Genomic DNA, 27,549 nt, shown 5'->3' with positions numbered 1-27,549 from the left:
GTGTGCTGCGGTCCATTTCTGTCCTCCCAAAGTTTTCTGCCCTGGAGCTTAGACGCACCTGATACAGCTGCATTTTATTGGAAGATGTGCAGAAAACTGACTTTGTTTTGGCTACTAAAATTCTCAAAATAAGAAAATCTGGTTAATGAAACTGGAATAACTAAAGTCTCAGGCATTTTTTTGTAAGATCTGAAGCTGGCAAACCATAGGAAGTTCTGGTTTGGACATTCATTTAAAAGTTTAAGGAACAAAAAGTAAGCAGAGCAGTGTTGTTACAGCTGGGTACTGCCTCTCCTTGCCTGACCTGTATTTTCTTGACATCCAATTCAATTTACAGTGATTTAATGTGGAACTCCATAAAATGGCTTTCCATCTAGCACCCTGCAGAGGCAGACGAATAAAAAAAAGAAGCTTCCTATAATAACATAAAAAACTACAAAAAAAATACATATTTTTGTTAATAAAATCAAATCTGAAAGTAAAGTTTCTACTGAAAGTGGAAAATGTGAGTCAAGTTTTTATTTTGTAAAAACTGGTTTTTAAAATGCCCCAATTATATGAAAAGATACTCAACCCAAGAGTGAGACTAATACAAAAAATTACATTTTTAACAATAAAAACCAAATTTAAAGTAAAATCCACACAGCAAACATATAAGGAAAATATAAGGAAATTGTAAATTTACATTAAAATAAAACTAAAATAAAACTACTAAAAAGTATACTATTAAACTATAATAACCTTGTAAAATATAAAATCAAATTATTTTTTCAGCTGAGACACAGAAGCATAGCAAGAAGAAACCGTGACTGCTTTTCTTTCATCCTGAGCTGAATACAAGTATTGAGCCTCTTATGAATGAATGAAAAAAAGCGATGGAGCAGCCGGGTGGGGGGTTATCGCTCCATCGACGGACCTGTCAGACTCTGACGTAGCATTTAAACAGGTGTAGAGCTGTTAATGTCACACACATACACGGTGTGTGTGTGGGGGTTTGTAGGGAGGTCTTATAGGAGGTCAAAGAGAACCCAGCCCCTCATTAAGTGGTGCAGAGTGAGGCTTATGTCACACCATCCAAACCAACTATCACTGCTGGGTTTCAGTGGCCCCTCTTCCCTTTCAAACACACACACACACACGCACAAACTTTAAAAAGTCATTACAGCTATGTCTGGCTAAAGGGCAGATCTCTCCACTCTTGAGAAATTAGATTTTTTCTGCAGTGCTTATCAGTATTTCACTGGGATGCTGGAAGAATACTAATAGCTACTGAGAAAATACTCTGAACAAACACAGCGACTTTTGATGACTTCTAGATGAGAAGTTTAAGAAAGTTCTAGCAACACAGCCAATATTACTTGGAAGCTGCAACAAAACAGACTCGTTTATTAATACAAACAGGACTTTTATGTTTGCTCTGCTTTGGTAAGCTGGCTCTGTTGTGGAAGAACAATACAAAATGTACATCGTGTCCCATTCTCACCCTCTTCTGTTCATCCTCTGCATCTGCAAACAGCTTCCTGATGTTCGCCTCAGACTCTCCCACATACTTGTTGAGAATCTCAGGGCCGTTGACGATCTTTGGCTCCCGGGCCTTCAGCATCTTGCCAATCTGTCGTGCCATCAGGGTTTTACCACAGCCTGGGGGGCCGTACAGCAGGATTCCCTTCACATGTTTACAGCCTGGACAAGCAGAGGAGAGGAGCTGATGTTAAACCGAGCACCCACGGTTCACTTTAACAGCTAGAAAATGAGTAGAAATCAGTGGCAAAATGCATAATTTGTATCACGTTTCCAAAACAGTTACCTACTTAAACAGATGCCTGCATAAGAATGTGCTAAATCTATTCACAAAGGGATAAGGGATTTGATACCAGAAGCTATCCGGTTTCTGTCTGCAGTCCAGGTTGTATTGATCAGCCACATTTGAGTGGCCTTTGGCTGCAAACAGGTAAACAGTCCGTGGAGAACTACGTTGCTGAAATGCAAATTCAAAACCACTCTGTCTCATCCACTAATGTTTTAGCTTTATTTTAGCTGTGTTTAAATATATATGCACTAGTAAACATAGACAAAAGAACAGGAAGTCTTGGCCTGGAAATCCGCTAGTTACACTGGAGAGCCCAGAGGTTACGTAAGAAGGATGACCAATGGCTTCTCCGGTTATAAGAAAATTGTCATTCAACGGGAGAAGGCATTTCCTTTAAGTGTGGATCATTACCCAAGATTTAGGACAATAATTTAGCTTTATACAATGTAGCAGCTGCAAAATGTTGGCATACACCCTAGTATTGTGGTGTATTATCGCTCTGTCGTCATACTCAAGCTTAATATTCAATCCTTCGTAAGAAGTTGGCTATATGTTAGCTTTTTATAGAAATTATCTTAATGGATTATTTTTTTGTTGACTGAGAAGGGACTGCAGTGACGCCCTGCAAAGTTTTAGTCAGCCAGTAAGATGTTAGTGTTAGGTGATGAAGTTTCTATAGTTTGTCTACAGATATTAACAAGAAGCTGAAATATGAATTTAGTTTTCTTAAGAAATACAGACATTTTTGACCTTTCCCCCTTTGACTGGGGGGTAAATGTGTGATGACCATGAACAAAGTAGAGTAGGAATTCTTTGCAATACCTACTCTACCTCCAGTGTTGGGGAGTAACGGAATACATGTACCGCCGTTATGTATTTAAAATACAAAATATGAGTAACTGTATTCCGTTACAGTTACTGTTTAAAAAGGTGGTATTTAGAATACAGTTACTTTGTTGAAATAAATGGATTACACGGCGGTACTTCCCTGTTTCATATTGTGGCGGGTCAGGACTGTTTGGGCTTTGTTTGACAGCTACGTTCTGTTGTTCCAGGCGGCAGCGTTACGGTTGCCATGGTTACAGGGTGCCGCTCTCTCGCTGCGTGTTTCCTGGGTGAGAGAGCGCCTGTTGTTGTTGTGCTAAGCTAACAGGCAGAATGCTACCGGTATAGCTCTAAAGAATGTAGCATCATAGGCAGTGTAGTCCGTGCTGCAGGGAGAATGGACTGCTGTACCCGTTATGTGTCTGTGAGCGAGGGAGGGAGAAAAAGGAAAAGTACGAGGAAAAGGAAAAAACGGGAGCTGGAAGCATGTAAATATAATAATAACCACTGCAGCCAAGAAGAGAGTCCGACACAGAACCAACCGTATTAGCCAGAGGTCCCTTTACTACGGTTCGGAGCCGCGGACCTTCAGTAACAGTAATAAATCACAGCAATAGTACATTCACGTAGTTGTAAACAGCATGATAATATATTAAGTAATCCAAAGTATTCAGAATACGTTACTGTCATTGAGTAACGTAACGGAATACGTTACAGAATACATTTTGGGGCATGTAATCTGTATTCTGTAATGGAATACATTTTAAAAGTAACCTTCCCAACACTGTCTACCTCACCTCCATTGATGCACAATCATATCACCTTAAAATATCTTGAGCTGCTGTTCATTTTAAGATTATGAACTTAATGATCAGACCAAGGAGCAGAAGTGTAAGCCGTATGATTCCAGCACTTAAGATTTCCTTCAAAGACTTGCTTCTTCTCCAAGAAGATCATGCATGGAATCCATGAGCTCTCCGCTCGGTGATGTTTACAGTGTGGCTCTTTTAAATGGCCTTTTGCACCTGGTTAATGACATTTAGCTCAGACTAATTGAGAGGCCACAGATAACCATCTGAGTTGCCATTTGGCCTGCTGAGGGAAAAGCGGTGCAGTCTGACAGGTGAACGCGTAGAGACGAGGGGGTTGGCTTCTCTTGCAAGGTGGGGAGAAGTGATGTGGTTGTGTTGGGTTTGGAAGAGCAAGCACTGAAGCTTCTCTCTGTCTGCTTCACCTCTCTGGGAGCAAAGGGGAGACAAGGTGAAGCTCTCGGCATCTCAGGCACACACACATCATTTGTGACGTATGCACGCATATTGCCGCTCTGTCAGCACCTGCACCCCCTGCTCCCCACGCCTGCCAATTACCACTTTACCTTTTGCTGGGTGCGCTATCAGGACATGCCATCTCATTAGAACATCCAGCTGGGCACAGCCAAAGGCCAATCCCTGCACACAACCAACTGTTTAAAGGTCAGCTCGCACACTGCTGGACACTGCCGCTCTTAGCCCTGCAGGTATGGAGAGTCTGGGAAACTCATGTAAAGTGTATATTTGCCATGCGTTGGGGGTCCTTACAGCAGGTTTTCACAAGACTGTTAGCTTCTTGGAGCAAGGATTAGGACAGATGTGTGTGAATGCGTGTGAGAAGCGAGAGTTTGCGTATTAGTCACAAAGACCGCCTGATGGCTTTCATTAGAATGAGCTGCTGTCCTTTTGGCAAATGAATCATCATTGTAATCTGATTGCTGTCAAAGATTTATTAATGAGAGGGGATAGCAGGGATTTTAGTCACGGTCCAGGCACCCAGAAAGGACACTGCTTTGATTGTTCCCTCACTGTGGGGGTTGCCGATTCAGGTAATGCTGCTGCATTTCTCAGAGGAATTATTCGACGTTATGTTTGTGTTACGTCGACGAAAGGATTAAACACAAGCTGAATGTAATAACTGAAAACACTGATTATATTTAGCATGAGTAATCTCTTTAATCTGATGAACAGTGGAAGAAATACTGAGAGAGAGAAAAACAGTGATTATTAGGATTGATTTTTTCTTCCACACTTTGGTTGTTAATGTTCATCAAGTATGGACAAATGCACTCATATCGAGTGACTACTGAGGATTAATGCTTTATCACTCCGAATGGGATGATAATTTAAAAAATGAACTCCATATTAGAGCCAATAAGAGTAGAAACAGTTTAGACAGTAACATCATCATGAAACAGTTTCCTGAGATCATAGATGAAGTAAGAAATAGGGTCATTTTTTCATAGATTTCGACACAACCGGACTTCTTTTTGTTGGCCAGTTATGGCCTCATCATGCAGATGTCTTAAATCATCATCAGACTTTAAGCATGGCAGCATAAAAAGTGGAAAAAGAGACACAAACAAATGAATACGTGATGGCAAAACCAGGGGGGCTTACCCATCTGTTCAACTATGTCTGGAGGGAACACTCGGGAGGCGAAGGCTCTCCGGAAGATGTCCGAGAACTCCTTGTCAAGGCCGCCAATGCCCATCCTCTCAAAGTTCCAGTCTGGGCTAATAATAGACTGGCGTGACTCTCGAGTCTTAGATTTCCCTGGAGGGTAAAACATAAAAATGTTTATTATTCACTCAACAGTACACTTTTAATTCCTTTTTCCTCCGTTTGACGTCGCAAGCTTTATTTTGATGTGCATCAAAGTTATTTAAAATTTTAAAATGTAACTTTAAACTCTCCTTGAGCCAGTTTTGGTTTCTGTATTTAAAATATTGCATTAATAAGTCACCCAATGCCTTTAAACCCCAAAGGCCAAGCTAAGTGAGTGAAGTGTGCCCCCTTGTGGTACTTTAGAGAATTGCTTCAGATGCAGTTACTGTAGATGTACGTAAATACAGGTGTAACAGGTGTAGTGGTTTTAGCAGTCACATTTGCACTTTGTATTAAGTGTAGGTATATGAGAATCTATTTTTACAATGAGAGAAAAAGAAAAAGTCCGACACTCACCGGCCAGGATTACGGATGAGTTCTCTGCTTTCTCAAAAATCACCTGACTGTTTGGCATCAACAAACCAATGTCGATCTAAAGAAACGAGTAAAGTAAGATGATGACTAGCTTGAGACACTGCCCTGTTTCCACTGCCTCAATAACAGCATCAACCTGTTTGAAATCAACATTCAGGTACAACATCTGGCCCTTTAACTACCTGAGAAGGTTTAAGATAAACTGTATGGATTAAAATTAATAGCTACCATGGTATATAGGTGAGTGAACATCAAGGGACAGCATTAAAAATATTCTCCAGATACCTTCTGTTTCTTCCCAGAACCATGTCCTCCCCTCAGGATGCTGGGGTCCATGGCCTCCATATCTTTAACCACCAAGATGAACAGCTTTTCGCAGAAACTCAACACAAGCTGGTTTAAAAAAAGAAGATACATGCACAGGACAAAACGAACAAAAACACACATAGATAATCGGTTTAACAAGCGCACACACATTTAAGTAGTAAACAAGTTTAAGTGATCACACATTTACTCTTAAATTTATGTGTAAAGGTGTTACTAAGCTTCATTTTAAAACTGGTCTCCGGTTTTGTTTTAGAATCAGTATTTAAAGTGTTAAAGCCAAAAAGCACCTGCTGGCCAACACTGAAGGCCTGGTTGTTGAAGTTCTGGAGGACCTCAGCAGCCATCTTGTCTGTGTCGTAGGCCTTGCTGTCTGCATGCTTCTTCTGCAGGAAGTCGATTTCCACGGTCATGCTGCTTACACACTGTTTGGACTTGTCAAACGTGTAGTTTGACACTGTGATGAAAGCACAAAGTATTTCTCGTTAACCTGAATCATTGCTCATGGGCACTGTAGTGGGAGCTGGCAGACTATTTAACGCTGGATGTGACAGTTTGTATTTTTGCAAACAGCTAAAGTAATGTTTGAAAAAGTGTAGGACTGTAGTGCATGTGTAAAAATGTTTATTATATCACCTAATAAAGCTGTTCGAATAATAAAAATCACTTTATTTTTATAGCAGTTTTCAAAACACAAGATAATACTTCATAGTGAACAAGTGAGGAAACAGTTGCCAATTCATATATCCACCATGTAAAGCACAACATTAGAATTTGTCTGGAGTCATGTTATTTGGATAGAAGTCAGTGCTTCTCTTGTTCCATCTTGTTAATTAACATACTACTCTTTCTAAACACTGATCCCAAATGATTTATTATGCCTGCTGATGTAAACGAAAAAGGAGAAACTTTCAAAAAAGACATCATGAAAGCTGTTTTTATCACCACCGTCGCCTACAAACATTTCAGTCTGTTATGACATTAGTAGCTTTAATGTAATTTTATTTCCCAATACTAATAAAAATGAATGCAACTAAAAAACTGTACTATACTGTCTGTTTGAAAAGGCTGTGAAGCCTCACAAAATGTAAATAAAAGCAGAATAAACTGATGTGCAAACACGTTTCAGATGCAATTTTGCAAACCTGAGCCCTGCTGCCATGTTCTTTGTAAATAGGCAACACTTCCAAAGAAGAATGTGCTCGGTCTCTTCCTGGGAACATTGGCAACTGTTTAGAGTTTTCCACTTGTGAATAATCTTTCTCACTGCAGAATGATGGACTTCAAAATGTTTCGGAATGTGAAAATTGACTTTTTGTAACCACTCCCAGATTGATGAGCAGTTACAATTGATTACTGCTGGCATCATTCCTCCTTTGCATTTTGTTAACACCCACCTAAACTGTCCAGAACAGCAAACTGATAAAGTGTTGCTTTTATAAAGCTGATTAGCAACACAGGGCAGTAAAATATACTTAGTTTTTCGCACACTGCATCTGCGTTTGGCTTAGTTTTTATTAAATAAGTAATAACAAATGCAATATGTGTTTTTTTTTAAGTTGATATGAGGTTTTATTTACCTAATTTTAAGACCTGCTAAGCACCAGGTTACTTATTACGTTCTGATATGTATAACTTTAGAATTTAAAGAGAGTGTTGTTATATCTACTAGTATCCCTCTCATCTCTTGTTAAATGCTAACTAAATAGCTGAATCTGAGCTCATTAGTGCATATGGAGGGATAACCACATCACTAGTTCCTCGTTAGCAGCCAGCAGCTCCTTCAGCCTTTAATGTGAGAAACCAAATGTGAAATCCAGCAGGCAGCTCCTGAACTAGATATGATCCATCATCCCCTTTCACTCTAAACTGAATGTCTTCAAACTGCTGCTATCTCATTATGAAAATGAAATAATCTGCAAGTAGCATGCTGATATTTCCACTGCTGCCAGGTAGTGGAAATATCCACATTCAATATGCCCAAATTAATCATAGTCATAGAAGATACTGCTACCACATTTATATTCATTATGAAAATGATTTGAATGATTAAATACATGGTAGGTTTAAATACCAAAACATAGTGATTTGATGAATAAGAATACGCGAAGAATAAGAGTAAAGGCTTTCATGTTTTTCACGGGGATCAAATTTTAAAACTATGACGACATTTATTCTTTTCTTCCCCCCAAATCAAGTAAGACGCACCACTTTAGCCGAAGGGGCTAAGTAAAAATATCTATCAAAGGAAAGTCTTCCTCTTTCACTGGATGCCGGCTAGCCTCTGTGACAGATATGCAGAGGCAACACCTACACATATTGTTAAACTGTCTTTCAATCTGCCGGGCAAATCATATTCCCTCATTCCCTCCTGACACTTGAATAATAGCTATACCCTCTAACCTCACGCACAATTGGAAATCTGTATGATAAGACCATCAGAAGTTAGCACAGTGAGAAAGACTGCAGTGTGCAGTCAGAAGTATGCACGCTAGATCAAAGAACCCATCAAAGAACCTTCCTGCTAGTGCTTCTTATCTGGTTGTCAGTGACTCTAAAGGTATTCACTTCTATGAGAGAAATAATGAAACTCTGTTGATAAATACACAACCATGTAACAGTAGCAATCACAAAAGGTTTTGTGTTAGACCTTTCAGAATATACTGAAACCTCTTTACACAAAACTCAGGCTAAAGTTAGCGCTGTTTTTAGACTGGTGGTGCACTGGTTTCATTAGTTTGGCTCTCTTTAATGGGCTCTATGTGGCTTGTGAACTAAAATGAGTTCCACACCCATTTACTAGAGCAATCATTAGTCTATGCACCCTGTACATATATGTAAGAAACAACTAATCTTTTACTGAGAGCTGCTCATATCAGAAATTATCCATATTTTATCAGAATTTATCTTAATTATCAGCTATATCAGTATAACTGCATTCTAAAGCCTCGAGAATAACAGGATGAAAAAAGGATGAAAATGCAGAGATTTCTGTCAATCTTGTGAACCAGGAAAAACCTCAAATGAAGTGAACACTTTATTACTTATTTACGAGGTATCACATATCTGTAAAGTGAAGACGGGACTTCTTTCTCCAGAACAAGTCAGATGGGGAGAAAACAAATTAACAAAAAGCAAAAAAAACTTCATGTTTTGTATTCATTTTGCTCTGCTGCCCCCAAGTGGCCAAATGTGGAAAGCTTTAAATAAAAAATGCATTGAAAAGATTAAATCTTCAACTCACCTTCAATATCTTGTCCAATTATTATGCCTGCCCATTTTCTCTGTGAACAGAGAGAAGTGACTGATTTAGTTCCATGCCTTATCATTTGTTCTTAAAAAGTGACGCACTATGGCAACAGCCTTGCTAACATTTAGCAGTCTAAAAGGCACTAACATTTTCTACGAAGCTACCACACAGAAAACATCACTGCACGTTTCACAGCGCAACATTCCTCTGCGAGATGGTCTTATTTCACGAAACTCCACTGAACTACATCACTCGTGTCTTTGATGGGCAACTAGCCATTTTTATTTGAGACAGCAGGCAGACTCAGTTTCCATGTTTTAAATGGTCATTCAGGAAGTATAATTCTTGTGGTAAAATAAGACCATTTTGAGGGGGTTACAGTAGTACCTGTGTGCGGTCGTAGCTGCCAAGTTTATAGATGGAAGAAGAGCAGGCAGAGAGAGGCAAGGCAAAAAGAGGAAAAAGCAGGAACAGACAGTTTGAGACAAACAAAGAGGTCCATGCAAAGAGCTCTCAAACTACCACAGTTTTTAAGTTTACTTGTCAGAATATCAGATTGCAAACTGCTATGAAGATTAAAAGAGCAATACACAACAATATGCTTTGTTAAACACCATCAAAGTGTTTTCATGCATTTTTTTAATAAGTGTCCCAAACAGTGCATTGTTTTAGTTTCCATGCTGGTCAGCTTGGTCATGTGACTACTGCAATCTACTGTAGGTAATGAGCTGTGGCTCAGGAACTCATAGAAACCTCTCATCCAAAACGCTGAGCTATTTATTACTGATTAAAAACATTAATCGATCAAAAGGGAAAAATGTTGAAGTGTTTAAGTCTCCTGAAAACTACAGCAGCTCCTGATGCAGGTTACCTCTGCTTTTAAATACGTGCTAGGAAGTCACATTTTCCAGTCAATCACTCTGATCACTGCTGCACACCTAACAGCGAGCCTGCTGCTTTTGTTCAAAATACAGTATATACCATCAATAAAAAAGAAAAAGTACACTCTGTCAAGTCTAAGGTTTTACATTTCAGGACATAATAAACGATCTATTCTACAGCAGGTCTTAAAGTTAGGTAAAAGCAACCTCAGATGAACAGAAACACATCATAAATTACACTATGTAATTATTATGTAACAAAAAATAAACAATGGCGAAGCAGCGTGTGTAATTACCCCTGATGATTTAGTATCTGTTGGACAGATGGCCTCACATTTAACACCTGAATACTTTGGTATGTAAAGAAGTTCATGGTCAACTCAATGACTGCGAGGTGCTCAGGTTGGCTGAAAAACAAGCCCCCCGCTCATGAGGTGTTGTTACTGATATCCACTATTTAGTTTTTGCCAAAGTAGCACTGTACATCATGGGTAAACATCTCCGCTTTTGCAAAGGACATTGCTCCAGAATCCTCGTGGGTTGTTCACATATAAATTTGCAAACTTGAGCCATGCTGCTGTTTACGTTTTGGAGAGAAGAGGCTTTCTTTTGGCAGCACTTCCAAACAAGTCACACTTGTTCACTCTTTCTCCAATGGTACTGTCATGAACCTTAACATTTAACATGCTAGCTGAGGCCTGTACATTCTGAGGTGATCTCTTGGGTTATTTTGCTGTTTCTTTGAGCATTGCACGGTCTGATAATTAATTTTGCACAGACTGTTTCTGCATTTTAACTTTATTCATTTATGACACATTTATTTAAGTCATGTTTTATAGTTTATCTGAGTTTGTTTTTACCCAATTTAAGACCTGCTAAGGTCCTGACATCTTTGAATTTAAAGATGCTGTACTTACAGAAAACTGTCGTGGTAAAAAAGTATTGGTAACAATACAGAGATATCATATTTGCAGGAAATACATCAAGGAACAGAGTAATCAGTGACAACATGCGGCCAAGGATCATCTGAAACTCTCAAACATTTGAGCCTACCTGAGCCTGACTGAAGGCGATGGTGTTGATGTTCACACTGGAATGCGGCTTCAAGGTGAAAACATACTTGTGGGCTGAATTGCGCACAATCACGTGTCTGCATCGAGACGAAGAATTAGAAGGAAAGCAAACATGAAGCAAATACTTGAAACAAACAAATTCCCATTACTTTTTCAAACAAGATACCTTGGCTGGAGTTACAAATGAAGTCATATATTATAAATGTAATGGTAACATGTTTGACTGTCCTTCACAGAAGCACCTAACATGTTTACGTTAATTGTCTTTGATGAATTTATGATTATAAACTGAATGATTTGAGCTGGACAGTTCATTCTTGGCCTTTTAACAGCATAACAACAACAGTTTGTATCTATTTTACTTTAAGTTGTATCTTACTGGATTAATCAGACCATGACTCAGCAAATGCCATGGACATACAAACATCCATCCCATAATGGAGTCTGTTAACTGGGTCTGTCCATCTACTAGAAAGTCAAAGATCTGAATGCAGACATCACTATCAGCTGATACATAAACCCACTGGTTTGACGAAACTAGACACACAGCCTGTGTAGATGCACACCAAAAATCTGACTCACAGTTCAAAGTGTTGATCCTTGTCACTGACGATAGCACAGTTGGTGAGCGACAATTCGTCTGACGGGCATCGAGCCGTTTGCATAACCTGAACAGAGAAAAACAAAATGTGACTTTGCAAAAGACAAAAAATACAAATAAAAGCATTTCTCAAGTTATGTCTTTACATCACTTGTGTTTGTTTTGTGTTGAAAAACCTCAGGGTAAAAGGTTTGGTCGGCCTATGGTCATACAAAAAAGAATCAGATTATCACACTTGGCCAGAATAATTGTAAATTAATTAATTAAATTTTCCAACTCCAATTTAGACTTTTGAAAGCTAAAATTGTTAGTGCATTACCTCACTTCTTTTACCAGTTAAAGGTAAATTTGTCAAGTGGGAAGTGCATCACGGGGAAAGATAATTTGTATTATTTCCTGTCTTTTTTGATTTAGCCAGCTGAATTTAACAGCATAGCACGCGTGTGCTCTCATGGCTGAACCAAGAAGCCTTTTATTGCTAGTATTAATGAAGTGTGCCTTCAAATGTTGGTTTAGTGCACCCTAATCTTTAAAAGGTTTAAAACTAGCAGTCCAATGTACCACAGGCCTGTACAATCTTTTTTTCAGTGCTGGTAGGTTTTTTCCTGTCAGTTGCACTATGCAAAGCAATGATGTCAAAGCCACAGCAGAACATTAACCTTCTGCACACCTGAGTCACATGCATGCATGCTTTTTTTACTACTCTCTTTGCGTAGCCTAGTCAACTCTTAGACTGGCCTTGAAGAATCATTTTGTACTGTAATTGCACACTAGGTTTTCAGCTCAGTGATCTTTATGACTCCACATCAGGCTGTTGTGTAAAAAAATAATTATGAAACTATGAAAACAGAAAATGTCTCAAGGCAAATTCATACACAAGTCTTTATACTGACACATACAGGCTGCGCAGCAAAAAAAAAAAAGATTACCAAACCAAATTACTGTAGAAACACTGAAAATTACAAGAAAACCCCCATCTCATTACATCCTTCTTAGAAAGCGACCAAGATTTAACCTGCTTTCATCTCAAATATTGAAAAAGATGATTAAGTGCTGACCTAGATCTAAAAACATTAATCTTGGCCTACTTTGAGCATTTCAGGAAGTAGGCTTTCTTGTGCCTTTCAGCTCTCCTGATAATCTCAGATTGTCAGTCTATCTGAGGTCAAAAGTATTAAGAATTGTTATTTTTTTGGCGAGTTGTTGGTGATAATAAGAACTGTTTTAGGTTTGTTCATTGAAAAAGGGAAAACAATAGCAGGAAGGTGTCTTGACCCATGTTCAGTAGGCCCCCTCCCCTTCCTCTCTGAACAAAAAAAGTACTAAAGTACCAAAAAAAAGCCTAAAAAAGCCTCTGAGACTGAAGAAGTCACCTGGATGAATCATTAAATGTTTCTCCCATTGAAAACACTACGTCCAGGTGAACAGACTCGATTTTATTGTACAGCAGAAAGGTGACATGGCATGTAAAACCATACTTGACTCACATTTGCAACTACACTCAGTATCTATTATAAGATTTAGCCCAAGAGGCCTCTGTTTTTCTCAGCAATAAGTTTGATGACAGAACAGCAGTGAAGCTTACTGTCAATATGGGTGTAGTTAGTAACTTAGCTCCACACAGCAAACAGTGACCGCGATGTTGAACTGGGGGAATGAAAGAACATGTCTACAGCGGCCCTCAATTTTGTTATCAACATTTAAGACGTTTACTGGGGAAAATCTGATAAAAGTCCTTTATCAAACCTTCTGTTTAACGAGCTTAAACAAGAAGATAATTGATCTTTCCTCTTACTCTCATCCAGCGGCACTTTGTTTTACACAGCTACAGCAAAACTGACTAAAAACTAAGGCTGTGTGTATGCAGACAAAATGCACGTTTACATGTTGCACTGGCTGAGAACAGCCCAGTCTTTCTCTTTTTGACAGTAACACCTGTACTATGCTGAGGTGAATCTAAACGACGATCACTACATTAATTTTAAAGCTATGGTTACTAATATTTTGTGCATGAATTATGCTATAGTATTAACTGTATTAAATACAACTTTAATGGAAAAAGCTTCTTGACTATAATGCATCAGATTCTCTCACGTATTGACAGAGATGCCTTCAAATAGACTAAACTTTAATATAGCCTAGTAGTTCTTTTCCAGTATTACTGATCAAAACATTTAGAATACACACACATTAATACAGTACTTTTAATGCTAAACTATTGTATAGTGTTTTTTCTCTTACAATGCTGATATGTCTGCAGCAGCAAGGTTGCTATTAAAGGTGCATCTTATTTTGCAAAATCAGCGGCTGTGCTGTTAACGCCTCCCCTTACAAATACACTTCTAGCTAGATTGCGAAATCCTGGGTTGACTTAATGATGACCAGCTTCATGTGACTGCTTAGTCTGATTGACATGTCAGGGGTGAATCCAGACAAAGGAAACATACCCTGGGTATACTAACCTTGCTTTCAATTACAGGCCTAAGCAATTAGGCCTGTAATTGCCTAATTACAGGCCTAAGCAAATATATTACTACATATAACAAAAATGCTGGTGAAATGTGTTTGTTTCATGTGTGTGAATTAATATATAGGATGATATATTAGAAATCACACTTTTAAAATCACCAAATACCCTATATCTCTGAAAAGCCTTATACCCAGTGGCATAGGGCTTTTCAGACTTAATTACTGGTTAATTGAAGGTAGCTAAAGTATTAGTAAAAATGCAATTTTTAACACTGAGTTAAAAATAAGTTTGGGCTTACAGTAAACGTTTCTCTTTATGTGCCTTTCTTGTTCCCTTTTACCCATTAAACACCGCTACACTTCCTTCGTTTCACTTCAGAGACACATCCAACCCTGAACAGCAGGTTTTTTATGTCGAGGCTAAAAACACAGCTAAACAGCCCAAATATGGCAAATGTTACTTATAATAATTCACAGGTGGGAAACAAAAACAGCTGCATGAATGCTGAGTTTCACACTGGTCATAAGATACTCCATTTGTCTTCCGGGCTGCCTACGAAGTTATGAATGACAACTGAATCTGCCACACAGCTAGTGCTGTGCTGGCTCACTCTCCGAGTACAAACCCCCCTGCAGTCCTCTAAGTGTACTTCCGGCTTATTCTTCAATATTTTCCGCTCCAAGTGTACTTCTGAGTCTGAGCTTCAAATAAACTCACCCGTGAAGACATCACTGTGGGCTGTTTTTGTTTTTTATCCTACTTCTGGTAAAACTCTGCATCAAGCTTCCGCTGACAGAGGTAAACGCACAGAATGACGTCGATGGAGGCGGGATTTCAACACGTACTGTAACGTCATCACGCAAGCGACGGGAAGCTTGTTTCTGAAATCCTTATAGACACCCATAAAACTGATCTTCTCCCAGGTTGGATTGCTCCAAGGTGACAAAAAAAGGCTGTGTCAGATAATAGATAAAACAAAATCTTTTCTATATGGGGAAAAATGATCCACAATAACATTAGGCTGGGTTTAGACTTAGTTTTAGATTACAGTCTTCAGTTTTTATTATGCCTGTGTTTTCCTTTCATATTAGAAACCCTCAGAAATTTCAAACTGGGATGTTATGTAGCTCTTGGACCAGGCTTATCTGGTCCTAAGTCCAGCTATAATAAAACAATGGCGTTGAAGAAATAAATGTTTTAGGAAATCAGATATTAAAATGTCAATTTGTGGATGATACAACATTGTAATTTGTAATATAAAGGTGAAAACACATATTAAACATATAGGCATTATTATCACTGGGAACAAGAATTATGGGAGAAAAGAACAAATAAACAAAAAATGTGGCTAAAATGTAAATGTGCTAAGTCAGATGGATTGTGGATTCTGTGAAGAAGATAATGTGTGAAACTTTTTTGTTTTGTTTTCTCAAAATAGTTTCTGTAGATGAAGAACTCAGTGCAGTAGAGCAATGTTCAGATGTGGTGGAGGGGAGAGATTTACATCACGGACGTGCAGCCAAGAAATTTGCAGGAACTGTTGATATAATGCGGTAATGTCAGTATTGACCAAAACATCTGAGGATTGTTTCCAGCAGCTTGTTCCACCTGTGCTACTTAGCAATAAGGCTGTTTTAAAGGGAAAATGCATATGGAAGTGTCCAGTGAGTGTATGATCTGTCTGCTCTGGGAATCATATCGTTTCCACATGAAAAACTTCTAATAAAGAACTACTATAAATGTGCAATTTGATAACCACGTCTTGTTCTATGAGTTATAAAAACTTAAATATAACTGCCTTCAAATCACGTGGACAGCAGAAAACTATTTATGAAAATATAAGCTGGAAAACAAGATGCTTAAATTTCAAAGGCAAATGGAAATCTTTATTTCAGATGTGGAAAATCTGTAAAAAATAAAATAATAAAAAAAAAATCTGTAGAAATGCTGCGAGGGGATCCAAACTTTCTCATAATGATGTAGTATTTGATGTCGAACTCTTAATTATCATGACAGCTACAGTAACGACTTGTGCTTCTTGTTTTTTGAGGAAAAGAAACAAATCTTGCTTAGAATCATAGAAAAGGTTAATTCAATGTGATAAAACAAATTACTTTTAGTGGGAAAAAAAGCAAAATGAAAATCAAAGCCATTAGAAAAAATGGATTTAATGCCCTTTGATGTAAAGTTGTTACTGACAGAGCAGCACACAAAAGTGTAGTCTTGTTCTTAGGGTGTTAACATCTCCATTTTGGGAGTAATTTTAATTTTTTAAATGTAAACACCTCTTCTTTAAAAAAAAAAAAAAAGACATTTGCTATCGTATACATCATCTGGGATACTCTACCATCATTAAATGCATGTCAGAGAATTTTGCAACATGAAACACCAGCCTACTAACCACCTCATGCAGCTTAGTGGTTAACAAACTAGCTCCATCGGCCCAAATTATCAACTTTTTTTTTCTTTTTTGCAAGAGACAAGACAAAATCCTTAAAATACAAAATATTTATTTTCGAAAATGTCTTTATAAGAGAAAAACAAAACGAGAAAAGGAAAAAAAAAATCAAAAACCAAATCAAAACCATACAAATTGTTTGGTTGCTAGCATACCACACTAGTGCTAGGAACTAACAATGGAGAACTGTTCACCCGGGTTAACTCACAGACGCTCAGAGGCGATGATCTCCACCTCTACCCTGCGATCTCATTGCATCCAAACACTGAGGCAAACAGAAGCGCCGAAAACATGGCACTAGTGGTGAAATGGCATCCTGTCTGTTCTAGAAACTTATAATAGCAGAAGGGGCAGACGTGGCAACCATCTGATTTCCTTTTTTTAAAAAGAAAAAAAAGAAACACAAAAACCAAAAACAAAGAAAGTGTTTAATACATATCTGAAATACAGAGGGGACTAACTGTTGGCATTGATATGGCGAGGAGGAGGAGGGGGAAAAAAAGAGCTAGAGGGAGCTCTTGGGCTAAAAATCAGCACTCCAAGGAGCATCTCAACCTTCCAAAAAACTGAACAGTGTGCTTCTGAAAGATATGGAGGAGGAAGAGAAAGCCTCGCAGAGCCCGAGGCCACAGAGGTCAAAGTTGCACCTTTGAGGTTGCAGTGGAGTCAGCTTTAAGGCTTGGCAGGCCGAACCTTACAGCAGATATAAACATATATATATTCTTAAACCTTTCCATCTTTTTTTATTGTGGTTGTACAATATTCCCTGATGGCCTGATATGGCCGCTGAGTGTTATACAGAATCCTGAAGAGATATCAAAATGAAAAAGAATAAAAAGAAAAGGAAAAAAAAGAAGAAGTGATGAAATTGTCCGTGGAGGAGGGGTAGAGAAGGGGGAGGGTTTGATGGTGGGGGATCCTGTTTTGTTGCAGTTTGTGGGACTTCCTGTTGCTCTCCCTTGTCCCCTCTGAAAATGTTGCACACGCTGGTCAAACACACAGTTTCTCCATCTCACTGCTGCAGTGATCTGCTCTGAGGGGGTTTAAAAAAGAAGAAGAAGAAAAATAGATTTAGACGAGAGAAAGAAGACTGCACATATAACCGAATCCTTTAATTTTACTCACCTATGTCAGCTTCTTGGCTTTGTTGTAAAGCGAATCCACGACTTTGCTCATGTTCTGAATTGTTTCCAAAGCTGCTTCGTATGTTTTGTCCACTGGGGGTTCTTCAAATATGATCAAAACACCTTCACCTTGGTCGAGGATTCCTAAGGCGGCGTGCAAAAACAGTATTACAGCAGACTGCCGAGTATAGCTTTGCAAAATACTTTTTTTTAATACAGCAACAAAATTACCGTGAAACTTTTTGTCCAGAATCATTTGTGATAATTTCCTCTCAACATCGCCCTAAAGAGATAAAGATGAGGAATTTAAAATGAGCTCAGATACACAAGACTGAATGTTAGCTTAAAAAATTTTAAATAAATAATAAATCCAAAATGCAGCAACACTTACCTTAGATAGTTTGATTAGACCTGATATGTGTTCTATCTGAAAACCGAAGGACACAAATTAAATACAGGTCTTAATTATACATTTTTCAGTTGTATTGATGAAGAACAAACAATAACATCAGTCTGTACTAGTATTACGTAATAGACCTATTGCAGTCACGCAGACTTCAGCTTCTATTGTTTGATAGAAATACGCAGTTTACAGTTTATACGTTTATACGTATAAACTGTATGATTAGCACAAGAGTTAAATCAAATAGAAAGGCTTTTAATGTAGCTGCCTCATCATGCTAATAGTCCACAGTGTGTCCGTGTGCCATTTCTGGATATTGCAGGGTTTCTCCAGGATCACTCAAACTGATATACCTTTGGGAAATAAGGTGCATCTAAAATATATTCACGCAGTTATGCAGTGACTCTAGAGACAAACATGCCAGTATCTCCCAAAGTTTTCACCAAAATGAAAGTGTAATAAACCAAACAGCAGGGGAAGGGGAAGCATTATTGCTTATAAAATCAAGCTTTCAGGCCAAGAGATGGTATCGCATTAACTCAGAAAAGCAGAGGGTGGCTTATATGGCTGACAGGGCAACAAAGTCTGCTAGCGGCTGTATTTACAATGATCCCATGTTATGAGATGTTTTTTCTTCAAAGACACAAATACAACTTTACTTTTCGGCAAATGTAAAGTTTTAGGACCGATTGGTAAAAGTTGTCACATTTTGTATTACAGTGGTGGGTTTCCTATATACACCTGAGCCTTGCCTGTTCTCACCTGCACTCTGGAAAATGGTTCAATGACTCGGATGAGGTTTTGTTCCAGCAGGTTGTCGTACAGCTTGGCCAGGTGAGTGTTGATGATTGGGTCGTCCCGCAGCTCTGCTCTGTACTCTGTGAGGGCCTGGAACATGCCAAACTCTGACTTAGGAAAACTTTAAATTGTCAAACAACAAGGAGGCTTAAAACACAAAACGTCAAGGTTTTAATCCTTCAAAATGAAAATCGAGGACCTAATGTTAACTTTTGAGTGTGCCACCTCACCCTCAGCTGACAAATGTGAGGCCAAAGAGACCAAAATGACAAAATGTGTGTTTCTTCATCCTTATGTAAAGCCACCGGGCAAAATTTGACAATGCTAAAAGCATTCTTACCTTTTCAAAATCTGCTAATGATCTGTTCTTGCTGGCCTGGGCTACACATTTCAATGCTTCTGTCTACAAACAGAAAGATGAGAAAATAAAATATTAGTAATGTTTTTATAAAGAAAAAAAATTAATGAAGCACCCACACAAAACTAAGAAATATCCGGTAGTTACAGTGAAGGTCATTTTCTTCTGAAACACACCAACACATTTATTTAAATTCAAATATCATCAAAGATTTGAGTAAAATTCTGCAGCACTCGCACAAAAACTGTGTGCTTCACTTAAATAACACGTTTATTACACCTTTGCACACTAAAGCTGCTGCTTTGTGAATAATCCACAACTGATATTTCTATTTTATTTAGTTCAAAAGGTGGTTTGCAGCATTTGTGATTCTTTCAGTGTTTGGATAAAAATCCAGTGACAGCTTGTACTTGCCTGTCTGCCTGCGTATCTGAGGGCCAGTTTACCGCTGATCAGAGCTTGTACCTCCTCTGGCCTGAAAGAGTCAAGTAATAAATACATTCATTAGATCTTTAAATAGTGTTTAGTACCACGTATTAATGTAAAACAGTATAAGTACTACTTACGAGTTGAGTACAATTTTGCACAGGAGCATGTATTTGAGTGCTGTGATGGCTCTGGGGCTGTCGATTGAGTCGTAACCCTCGAAGGCCTCAAAGAAGTAGGAGTAGGCCGTCTTCCAGTCTTTCTCCTCTGCTGCATGGATGATCCCTGCACCAGAGATGACACAGCATGACAGTTACCATTTCAGGCAAAAACAAAAACCCACAACAGTGAAGTATGTGATGCTTCAACAAAAACTCGGAGCGCCGAGGCTGCCATATGACTGCATGACTCCAAAGAGTATTAAAACCACCATGTGCTGAGCTTCGCTGGGCGTTGCCCGACATGGACAACTTAATCATAACGCTGGAAAGTACAAAGGAAATGATCATGTTGTGTCATTTTTTCAGGTCATATTGTGCTATGCAGCTAAGTCTAAGAATTTAGTCAGCCATCCTGTAATCAGGAATTTAGCAGTTTGATCCCAAGCACCTCAAAGTCTGTATTTTGCCGTGTAGACGAGACACTGAAAGTCAAAAACATCCCGGATGTGTCATGAGTATGTATGCAATCGTAAAAGGGCTGCGTGAATGCAGCTTCTGGTGCAAACTGCTTTAAACTGTTTATAAGACAAGAAAAGCTCTACTGTATTAATCCACTCCGCCATTTATAGCCATGAATAAATACGATAAGATCGTGCCTCCAAGCTCTTCTGGCTTCAACATCAGAAACTGTGTGGTTTTCAGATACTCATAACCGTTAGAGGCACTGGAGATCAAATCTAAATTTGTCATGCAGTTGTCGAGAAAAGACCTGCTTTATGTTATTAAAAACACAAAATAATTATTAATAAGGGTAAAAATTCTTGATGGTGCAGCACTGTCTACATCAACATTTTATTACTCTAAACCACCATAACTTCATTCAACTTAAAAAGTATAGAAAAATGGGCCTTTTTTGTAAATAAAGCTGAAACTAAGAAAAAGGAAAAAAGGTCAGAAAATTACGATTTACTATGAGATCCTATCAAACAACATTAAACTCTAGAAAAGGGCATCTAGTCAAAGATTTATGGCATGCCTGGCGCCACTCAATGACTGAACCAAAAGAGGACAACATGGTAGACATCAGGCACTAATTTTCCACATATCCAACTTATGCAACCGAATGACATAAAAGATTCTATCAGTGACAAAGTTTGAATTTTTACATGGTAGTGTTGCAGGAAAGGATGGCTTAAAAAGCCAGAAAACTGTGCCGATCTCACATCGTCATAGCATCTGCTGACATCAGTTCTTTCCCCTCCTCTGAACAACTAAGTTGTTCATTTTACTGTAAAAATGTGAAACTCACCCTTGCAACATTTTTCAAGCATCATCAGTGTTAAATCTGACACCTCTTTTTTCACTAGTTATTCAGAGGGACTGTTTAGGCTGATTATTACTTTTTCTTAATCAGTATCAGATCATTGCGTTTCTACTGAGCAGAGCATGGATGATGTACCTTCAGGCAGAGGTATAATATTATGTAGTCTGTTCAGTTACCTTCTACAATGGATGAGCACACCATTCATTAGCTGTTATATCCATCTGCCTTATTAACCGTTTCAGCCCCATGCAAGAAACATTCAGCAGTAATCAGTTGGTCAAGTGTGAACCTGGCCTTTACAATCCCGCATCTTTATGAATAAAAAAATGAAGGAAAAAAAAATAGTCTCCCCTTTTGTTAATTCGCCCAGACAGAAAGTCTGGAGTCAGAAGTTATTCCAGGTAAGACTTTGGTAACTCTTACCTGACTGCATGTCCAGAGCTGCCTGGAGCTTTGGAGGACAGTAAATGGCGTTGGCGGTGGTTCTGGCTGAAGTGAGGGCTGCGCGGGCCTTGGGCAGGTTACTGAGGGCGTGGTATGTCTTACTTTCAAGCAGCTGCACCTCAACCAGAAGAGCTTTGTCATCCATCTTTTTCAGCTCCTGGAGCAGCTGGGAGCCTGAGGGTAAGAGGGCAAATCTGGGTTAACATCGTGTACGCCAACTGCTGCAATAACTTTGTTCAAAATTATGTAATTGCCTGGGGATGAATTATAGTTCTGATATGTGCTGCTCAATTTCCTTCCATAACCCCTTATTTATGAAGTCTTTTAGTCAAGCATTAACTTTTTAAATTTAGCACTAGAAGAATGAAAGATTTCTTGCCAAATATCTTGGTGGTAGAAAACAGACATTGCTATTCACCCAAAACATAAAAATGTTAAAAAGGATCTGTAAACACTCACCGAGAGCCAAGGCCTCCTGGTATCTTTTGGTGTCAAAATAGAGCGAGATCAGTCGTGCCTGAAAGAACAAGAAGCTGTTAGATGAGCAGAGAACAGCAGCAACAGCTGTGACATGGAAGCAGTTATAAGAAACAACTAATGACAGAATCGTACCCTTTATTAATTCCATCAGAGTAATCTTAACGTCTACAGCATTTTGATGATGAAAACATCTGGTTGTAACTGGTATCAAACTGTTTCTTGCAGGTATCATATCGAGCTCCGCACTGAGCATCAAGAAATCACACCATGAGCATTTTATTAGCTTTCCAATAATTGCTGTAAATTACAACTACAACTGTCATCCTCTTCAGGCAAAGGCGGTTTCCTGTTTTCATCCAGGTTCATCTCAGAGTCACAGTGGTGGTGTTGCACAACCAATCGCTCCATCATTATCTGTCTGAAATCACAGCGTCTCCCACTCCATGAGTCAGAACGCATTAAATCTGATCTCTCCCACAGCTGCTATTTATGTTTGGGATATCATATTTCTTTGTTTTCACTATCATTACTCATAAACTGTGTTCCATGTCAGCACTAAGTGAGGTCAGGTGGGAGGACAAATATATCAGCTAGCAATAACTTCATTTATGACAAATCCAATAACCATCTTTATACTCCTCTTCTATCAGAATGGCACAGTTCATGTACTGCAATTTGTTGCTTTTACTACTCTGGAGGTCTTTACTATCAAACTTCCAAAATACAAAATAATCCCCCACTTAATCCAGTTATCTTTCCCTTCCTTTTATAAAGTAGAAAGGCCACATCTGGTGTAAAAGTGATAGAGTTCAGGAAAAAGACGCTGTTTTAACACTTTTCTGCTCTCATACGTGGTGTGGACAAAGTATGTATGAGCTTACACATTTTAGGTTTTTTACAAGCCTATGCTAGACATCTTTTTACCTCCAGGGCTTGTCGTAGGAAGGTCCTCTTCTCAGCCTTGGCCCATTCAATGCATTCAAGACACAGCTCCACCTCCTGCCCCGTTGCTGCTTCCATGTCAAGGAATAGATCTAACAGAGAGCGGACGAGCCGAGCCGCCTTGGCCTTACTGATGGACATCAGGAAAGGCCTCACAAATTTCAGGAGTCCACCAAGTTCTGTGGACGAAAACAAAAAAAACTTATTCAAAACTTTAAGAGCAAAAACATATATATGACAACATCTCTTAGTCTGAGCAGCGCCCTGCAACAGGTTTAGTGAAAACTTATTTTGTTAACTGAGTTTTTTGTTGCAAAAAGACGTATAACCTAAACAGATTGTGAACCTAACTTGCTCACTGGCAGGTTTTCTCTCTGATTGGCACCTCCTGCTGCACCTAAAGCAGCTATAAAAGCTCTTATCAGATCAGCACAAGTTCACACTACAAATGCTGAAATCCCAGTGAGATATTCTTACTAGATGTAACCATTATCTGTATGGTTTATATTTTTATATTCAGTTGATGTAACTTGAATTTCACCCCTGTCAGACTGCAGAATTTGTTTTTAAATCACATAATTTGGTGAGACTCCAGCTTTGTTGTCTATTAAATTTTGACTGAGTGGACCAAGCTGATTAAAATTAGTCTTTTCTCCTCCCCTCTTTTGTAAGACAAATGTCACAGTCCACACTGACATGCATTCAGATTATTCAGTCCACTGGATTTTAACGGAGGCTCTCCTTGTTATTTACCGACTGACGTTACTTAAGCACACACTTACCGAGAAACTTCTATTTAAAGTCAGTTGAACTAACTCAGATGAGCTTTTCTGGAAGCTTAACTTTTCTCATGTTAGAGTAAATCAATTCAGAGTTTAAGTCTAGACTCAGAGTTTACTGAAACGGTTTTCTGGAACAGGACCCAGGTTTTAGCCAAACATAAAATGTACACAGAATGTCTTTGAACATTACCTGCAGCTTGTCCCGTCTTTGCCAGCAGTGTGCCCAGCTCCAGGATGCTTTGTTCTTTAACTCTAACCGCTTCCTCATCGTTCTCTTGAACATCTCTTCTCACTGATAAACAGAACAAGTTTACATGAGAAAAAAAATATTAAAATATAACTATGAGGTAAGTAAATTTACAAACATGCATAGTGATCCACACTTTATTGTAACAATACACAGTCCCATCTTGTGATTTGTGATGTGACAAACAGTTTAACCAAAAATATTTAAATATTTTTCTTGGTTCTATAAAATCCTCAATAACCAAATCTTTTGAAATACTTTTGAAATGCCAAAGCTGTGCAGGACAAAACTGAGATATCTTTGTCCCATCACCATCTCCAAAATCCAACTAATTTACTAAAGAAAACAATCCTGAGGGAAACAGTCAATTTGTGGCTTAATAACTAAGAAATGAGTTTGCCCCTTTGAGCATTTTCTGGGGAATTGAGCATTTAATAATTTCAGCACTGATACTAGAGATATACAGGTGGAAAGAACATAAGTTCCTTAGAGGTAAACAAGAGAAAAGGACATCTTGCCAGCTAATAGGGCTGGTGTGACAAGGCAGATTGGGGACAGCTATGTCTGTTGTGGGAAATGTAAGAACTCTTTACCACTACTCGTGTGTTTACACCATCATTTAGTTATTTATAGAGGTCCAGCTGATTATGAAACAGGTTATAGGTCCTCTCGCTTTATAAGGTAGCTGCTTTTCACTGTGTTGATGAGAGGCTTTTGATAACAGGCTAATGATGTTAGCCTCAACACTAACTATGCTAACATGACAGTCTTTAGTTGGGTCAATGAGAACTGTGCTCAGTGTCACAGCTCCAACACACACACAGTGGAACTCATGCACAATTCTGACAACCACCAACAGACACATTCCATGGCTAGGCCTAGAGTTAGCAACGGTGCTAACGAGCTAACATCCACCAGCTAGCAATTCCCGTTAGCCACCGTTCTACAGTGAGTCAGCACGGCACACCACCGGCTCCAGCTATTCAAAGCCACTAGCTACATGCTAACCCCGCCGCCTCACACTAACTGTAAAATCATTCATTACAGCAGTGAATGGGATGATATTCACCTCAAAACACCAGCCTAAGACTCACCTATTGAATGTAGGATGTCGATAGAGGCGTTGCGATCCGTGCTAATGAGAGACTGAGCTCTCTGAAACTCAACCACCGCTGCAGCCGCCATCTTCCTTATTCAAATGCTGCCTGAATGAAAAATACGTGCAGGGACTACGTTACCAAACGCCTGTGACGCCACTGTACATCTTGCATGTCGGGATTGAAAGGAATAATGGGAAATGTAGTCATCAAATTCCTTTGTTGCAGTATTAAAAAAAATAAATAAAAACTAGTTCTTATTTCTGCCCATGACAATTTTCTCCCCACAATAACTGAGAATATTGGATCCACTTCGTCTTCACTTCTACCAGCTGTGAGAAATCCGAGTGTTAATTTTGATGACATATTAATTTTTTAGAGGTCTGTTTATTTTTCTGTTTTATTTTCTATTAAGTTTTAAAGTTCAGTTTAAAAGGTGATCCCTTTCAGAGAGCTCCGTGGCTAAATGCCACGTCATTTAGCGTTGATGCTAAATGACTCATCATTTAGCATCAATGCTAAATGATGCGCAGGCTTAAACTGTGCTATTCTGGGATCAGTTTGGGAGACAGAGTCTAAAAACTGATAAAACGTTAATGTGGTCTATTTGCTGTGTTTGTTATGGATTAAAATCATGCAATTATATTTTTATTTAGTGCAAAATTACCCCGGGGTAGTATCCAGGTCATAATATCTCTTTAGGTCCCTAAATGTGTGCTGATATTCATTCTGTGCTCTTGCTGAAGCATATTCTAATTGGAAAAACATATAAAAAATAATGTCATTAAATTTACAATAAATTTACAAATTTACAATATTTTCAATAACTGTTGTCTTCTGTCTCTCATAGTTTTTGTTTTGTTCTTGTCTCTCAATGTTCTCCATGTTCTCCTATCTTTTTCCTCACTCCAAAACCAGCTGTGGCAGCTGTGCCTCTCCCTGAGCCTGGTTCTGCCAGAGCTCGCCCGTTAAAAGGAAGTTCTTCCTTCCCGCTGTTGCCAAATTGTGCTAACAGGGATTCATCATTGTTGGGGTTTGCACTCTAATACTGATCTTTTCATTATCTAGCATTGTAAAGCGCATTGAGGTGACTGTTGTTGTGTGTTGGTGCTATAGATATAAAACTGAACCAATTTAAGCTGAATTCTATGGATACTAACTCTATTTTTCACAGTACACAAAACCTACTTTCTGATTGAAAACTTTAGATTACATTGCCTCTTGAGAGTTTTGCATGATATCACCCTCTCTATAAACGTGCTTTATTGTATTTTTTTAAATGTACTGCATTTTTTACTGTGTGTTTTAAATGTTTGAGAGATGCGTGTGACACACAAAGCCTTAAATCTGCCCAGATTATTACTGTGATCACTTCAGAAAAGACGATTATTTCCACACATGGAGAAACGCTATGGTAATTTCATCTAATATATATAATATATCCTACAATCCTACAATAAAATGATGAAGTATGTTAGATGCTGCTGGCCGCATCCACACTCACCAAGCTTGATAAAGAGAATAGTTGCCAGGATAATGTTTGGACTTTCGACTACAACTTGCAAAGCCTTTTCCCCTTCTGTATTGCTCTAACCATATTGCATTTGTCACAGTATGACTGATTTCTGTTCAACATGCAGTGGAAATGGATAAATTTGCTTTCTTTTTCGTTTCTTTTTCTTTTTTGTTACCTGACCATTTTAATCTTATAAAGGTGTGCATTGGTCACATCTTTCTCAAGAAAGAGATTTTAATCTCAAAGGACTTACTGGTTAAATAAAGGTTAAATAATGCATAAAAGTATAAAATCTACACAATTACTTAACACTTTATTTATTTCTCATCTTTATGTATTTAAAAAAGAAACACTACTTTACCTCGGTTTGCACTTTGTTATATACTTAAATATATCTTTGTATTTATTTGACTCTGACGCTATAGGCTTTACAGAAGATTGGCTATGCAGATCAAGTGCATATGTACAAATGGCAAATTAAATATTTTATCCCGATCTTTATCTAAAAATAAATAAATAAGAATAAATTATTTCAATATAAATATTTGTAATAATACAGTTGGGTTTTTACTGCAAGTTACTGTAAAAATAGCCCTCTGAAATATACAACACGGTATGGAGAATAAAATCTGCCAATTAGGCTGTACAATGGACCTATATTCCCAACAGGCTTGCAAACCCGGGGCTATGCTCACATTATAGGCGGAGAGGTACTTCCAGATGAGTGCTGTTGCTTTGGTTATG

At 38.5% G+C, this 27,549-nt stretch overlaps 2 protein-coding genes across 4 annotated transcripts in view; both read right to left on the bottom strand.

Moving 5' to 3' along the window:
- The window catches only part of LOC146512306 (vesicle-fusing ATPase-like), a 34,617-nt gene extending 19,522 nt beyond the window's left edge, over positions 1-15,095 (bottom strand). The window contains exons 1-9 of one of the 2 annotated variants that reach the window (XM_085169627.1): positions 14,963-15,095; positions 11,757-11,842; positions 11,155-11,251; positions 9,215-9,254; positions 6,261-6,427; positions 5,932-6,039; positions 5,629-5,704; positions 5,065-5,220; positions 1,484-1,683 (exon numbers count right to left, since the gene is read on the bottom strand). In XM_085169627.1, coding sequence (XP_085025753.1) covers positions 1,484-1,683; positions 5,065-5,220; positions 5,629-5,704; positions 5,932-6,039; positions 6,261-6,427; positions 9,215-9,254; positions 11,155-11,251; positions 11,757-11,842; positions 14,963-14,974 — 942 coding nt within the window. In that variant the 5' untranslated portion in view covers positions 14,975-15,095. Of the gene's footprint in view, positions 1-1,483; positions 1,684-5,064; positions 5,221-5,628; positions 5,705-5,931; positions 6,040-6,260; positions 6,428-9,214; positions 9,255-9,607; positions 9,624-11,154; positions 11,252-11,756; positions 11,843-14,962 lie in introns of those variants that run through there. The other variant, XM_085169628.1, reaches the window with a different exon arrangement.
- A 1,298-nt stretch (positions 15,096-16,393) lies between these two features.
- psmd11b (proteasome 26S subunit, non-ATPase 11b) lies at positions 16,394-25,418 on the bottom strand. 2 transcript variants are annotated; one of them, XM_085169637.1, is made up of 13 exons: positions 25,287-25,418; positions 24,136-24,237; positions 23,146-23,342; positions 22,201-22,258; positions 21,721-21,915; positions 19,953-20,097; positions 19,797-19,861; positions 19,369-19,427; positions 18,993-19,118; positions 18,219-18,254; positions 18,059-18,110; positions 17,829-17,971; positions 16,394-17,736 (listed from the first exon to the last, which is right to left on the bottom strand). In XM_085169637.1, the coding sequence occupies exons 1-12, from the start codon at positions 25,375-25,377 to the stop codon at positions 17,829-17,831; spliced, it is 1,269 nt and encodes a 422-aa protein (XP_085025763.1). In that variant the 5' UTR covers positions 25,378-25,418; the 3' UTR covers positions 16,394-17,736. The 2 variants fall into 2 exon arrangements, with proteins under 2 accessions (XP_085025763.1, XP_085025764.1); XM_085169638.1 differs by having other exon boundaries at positions 16,394-17,731.
- Positions 25,419-27,549: the final 2,131 nt, after the last annotated feature.

This window comes from Neolamprologus multifasciatus, chromosome 8, assembly GCF_963576455.1.
Source record: "Neolamprologus multifasciatus chromosome 8, fNeoMul1.2, whole genome shotgun sequence".
Classification (NCBI taxonomy): Eukaryota; Metazoa; Chordata; class Actinopteri; order Cichliformes; family Cichlidae; genus Neolamprologus; species Neolamprologus multifasciatus.
The sequence above is the reverse complement of the archived record's forward strand: the minus strand, read 5'-3'. Positions and strand labels throughout refer to the sequence as shown.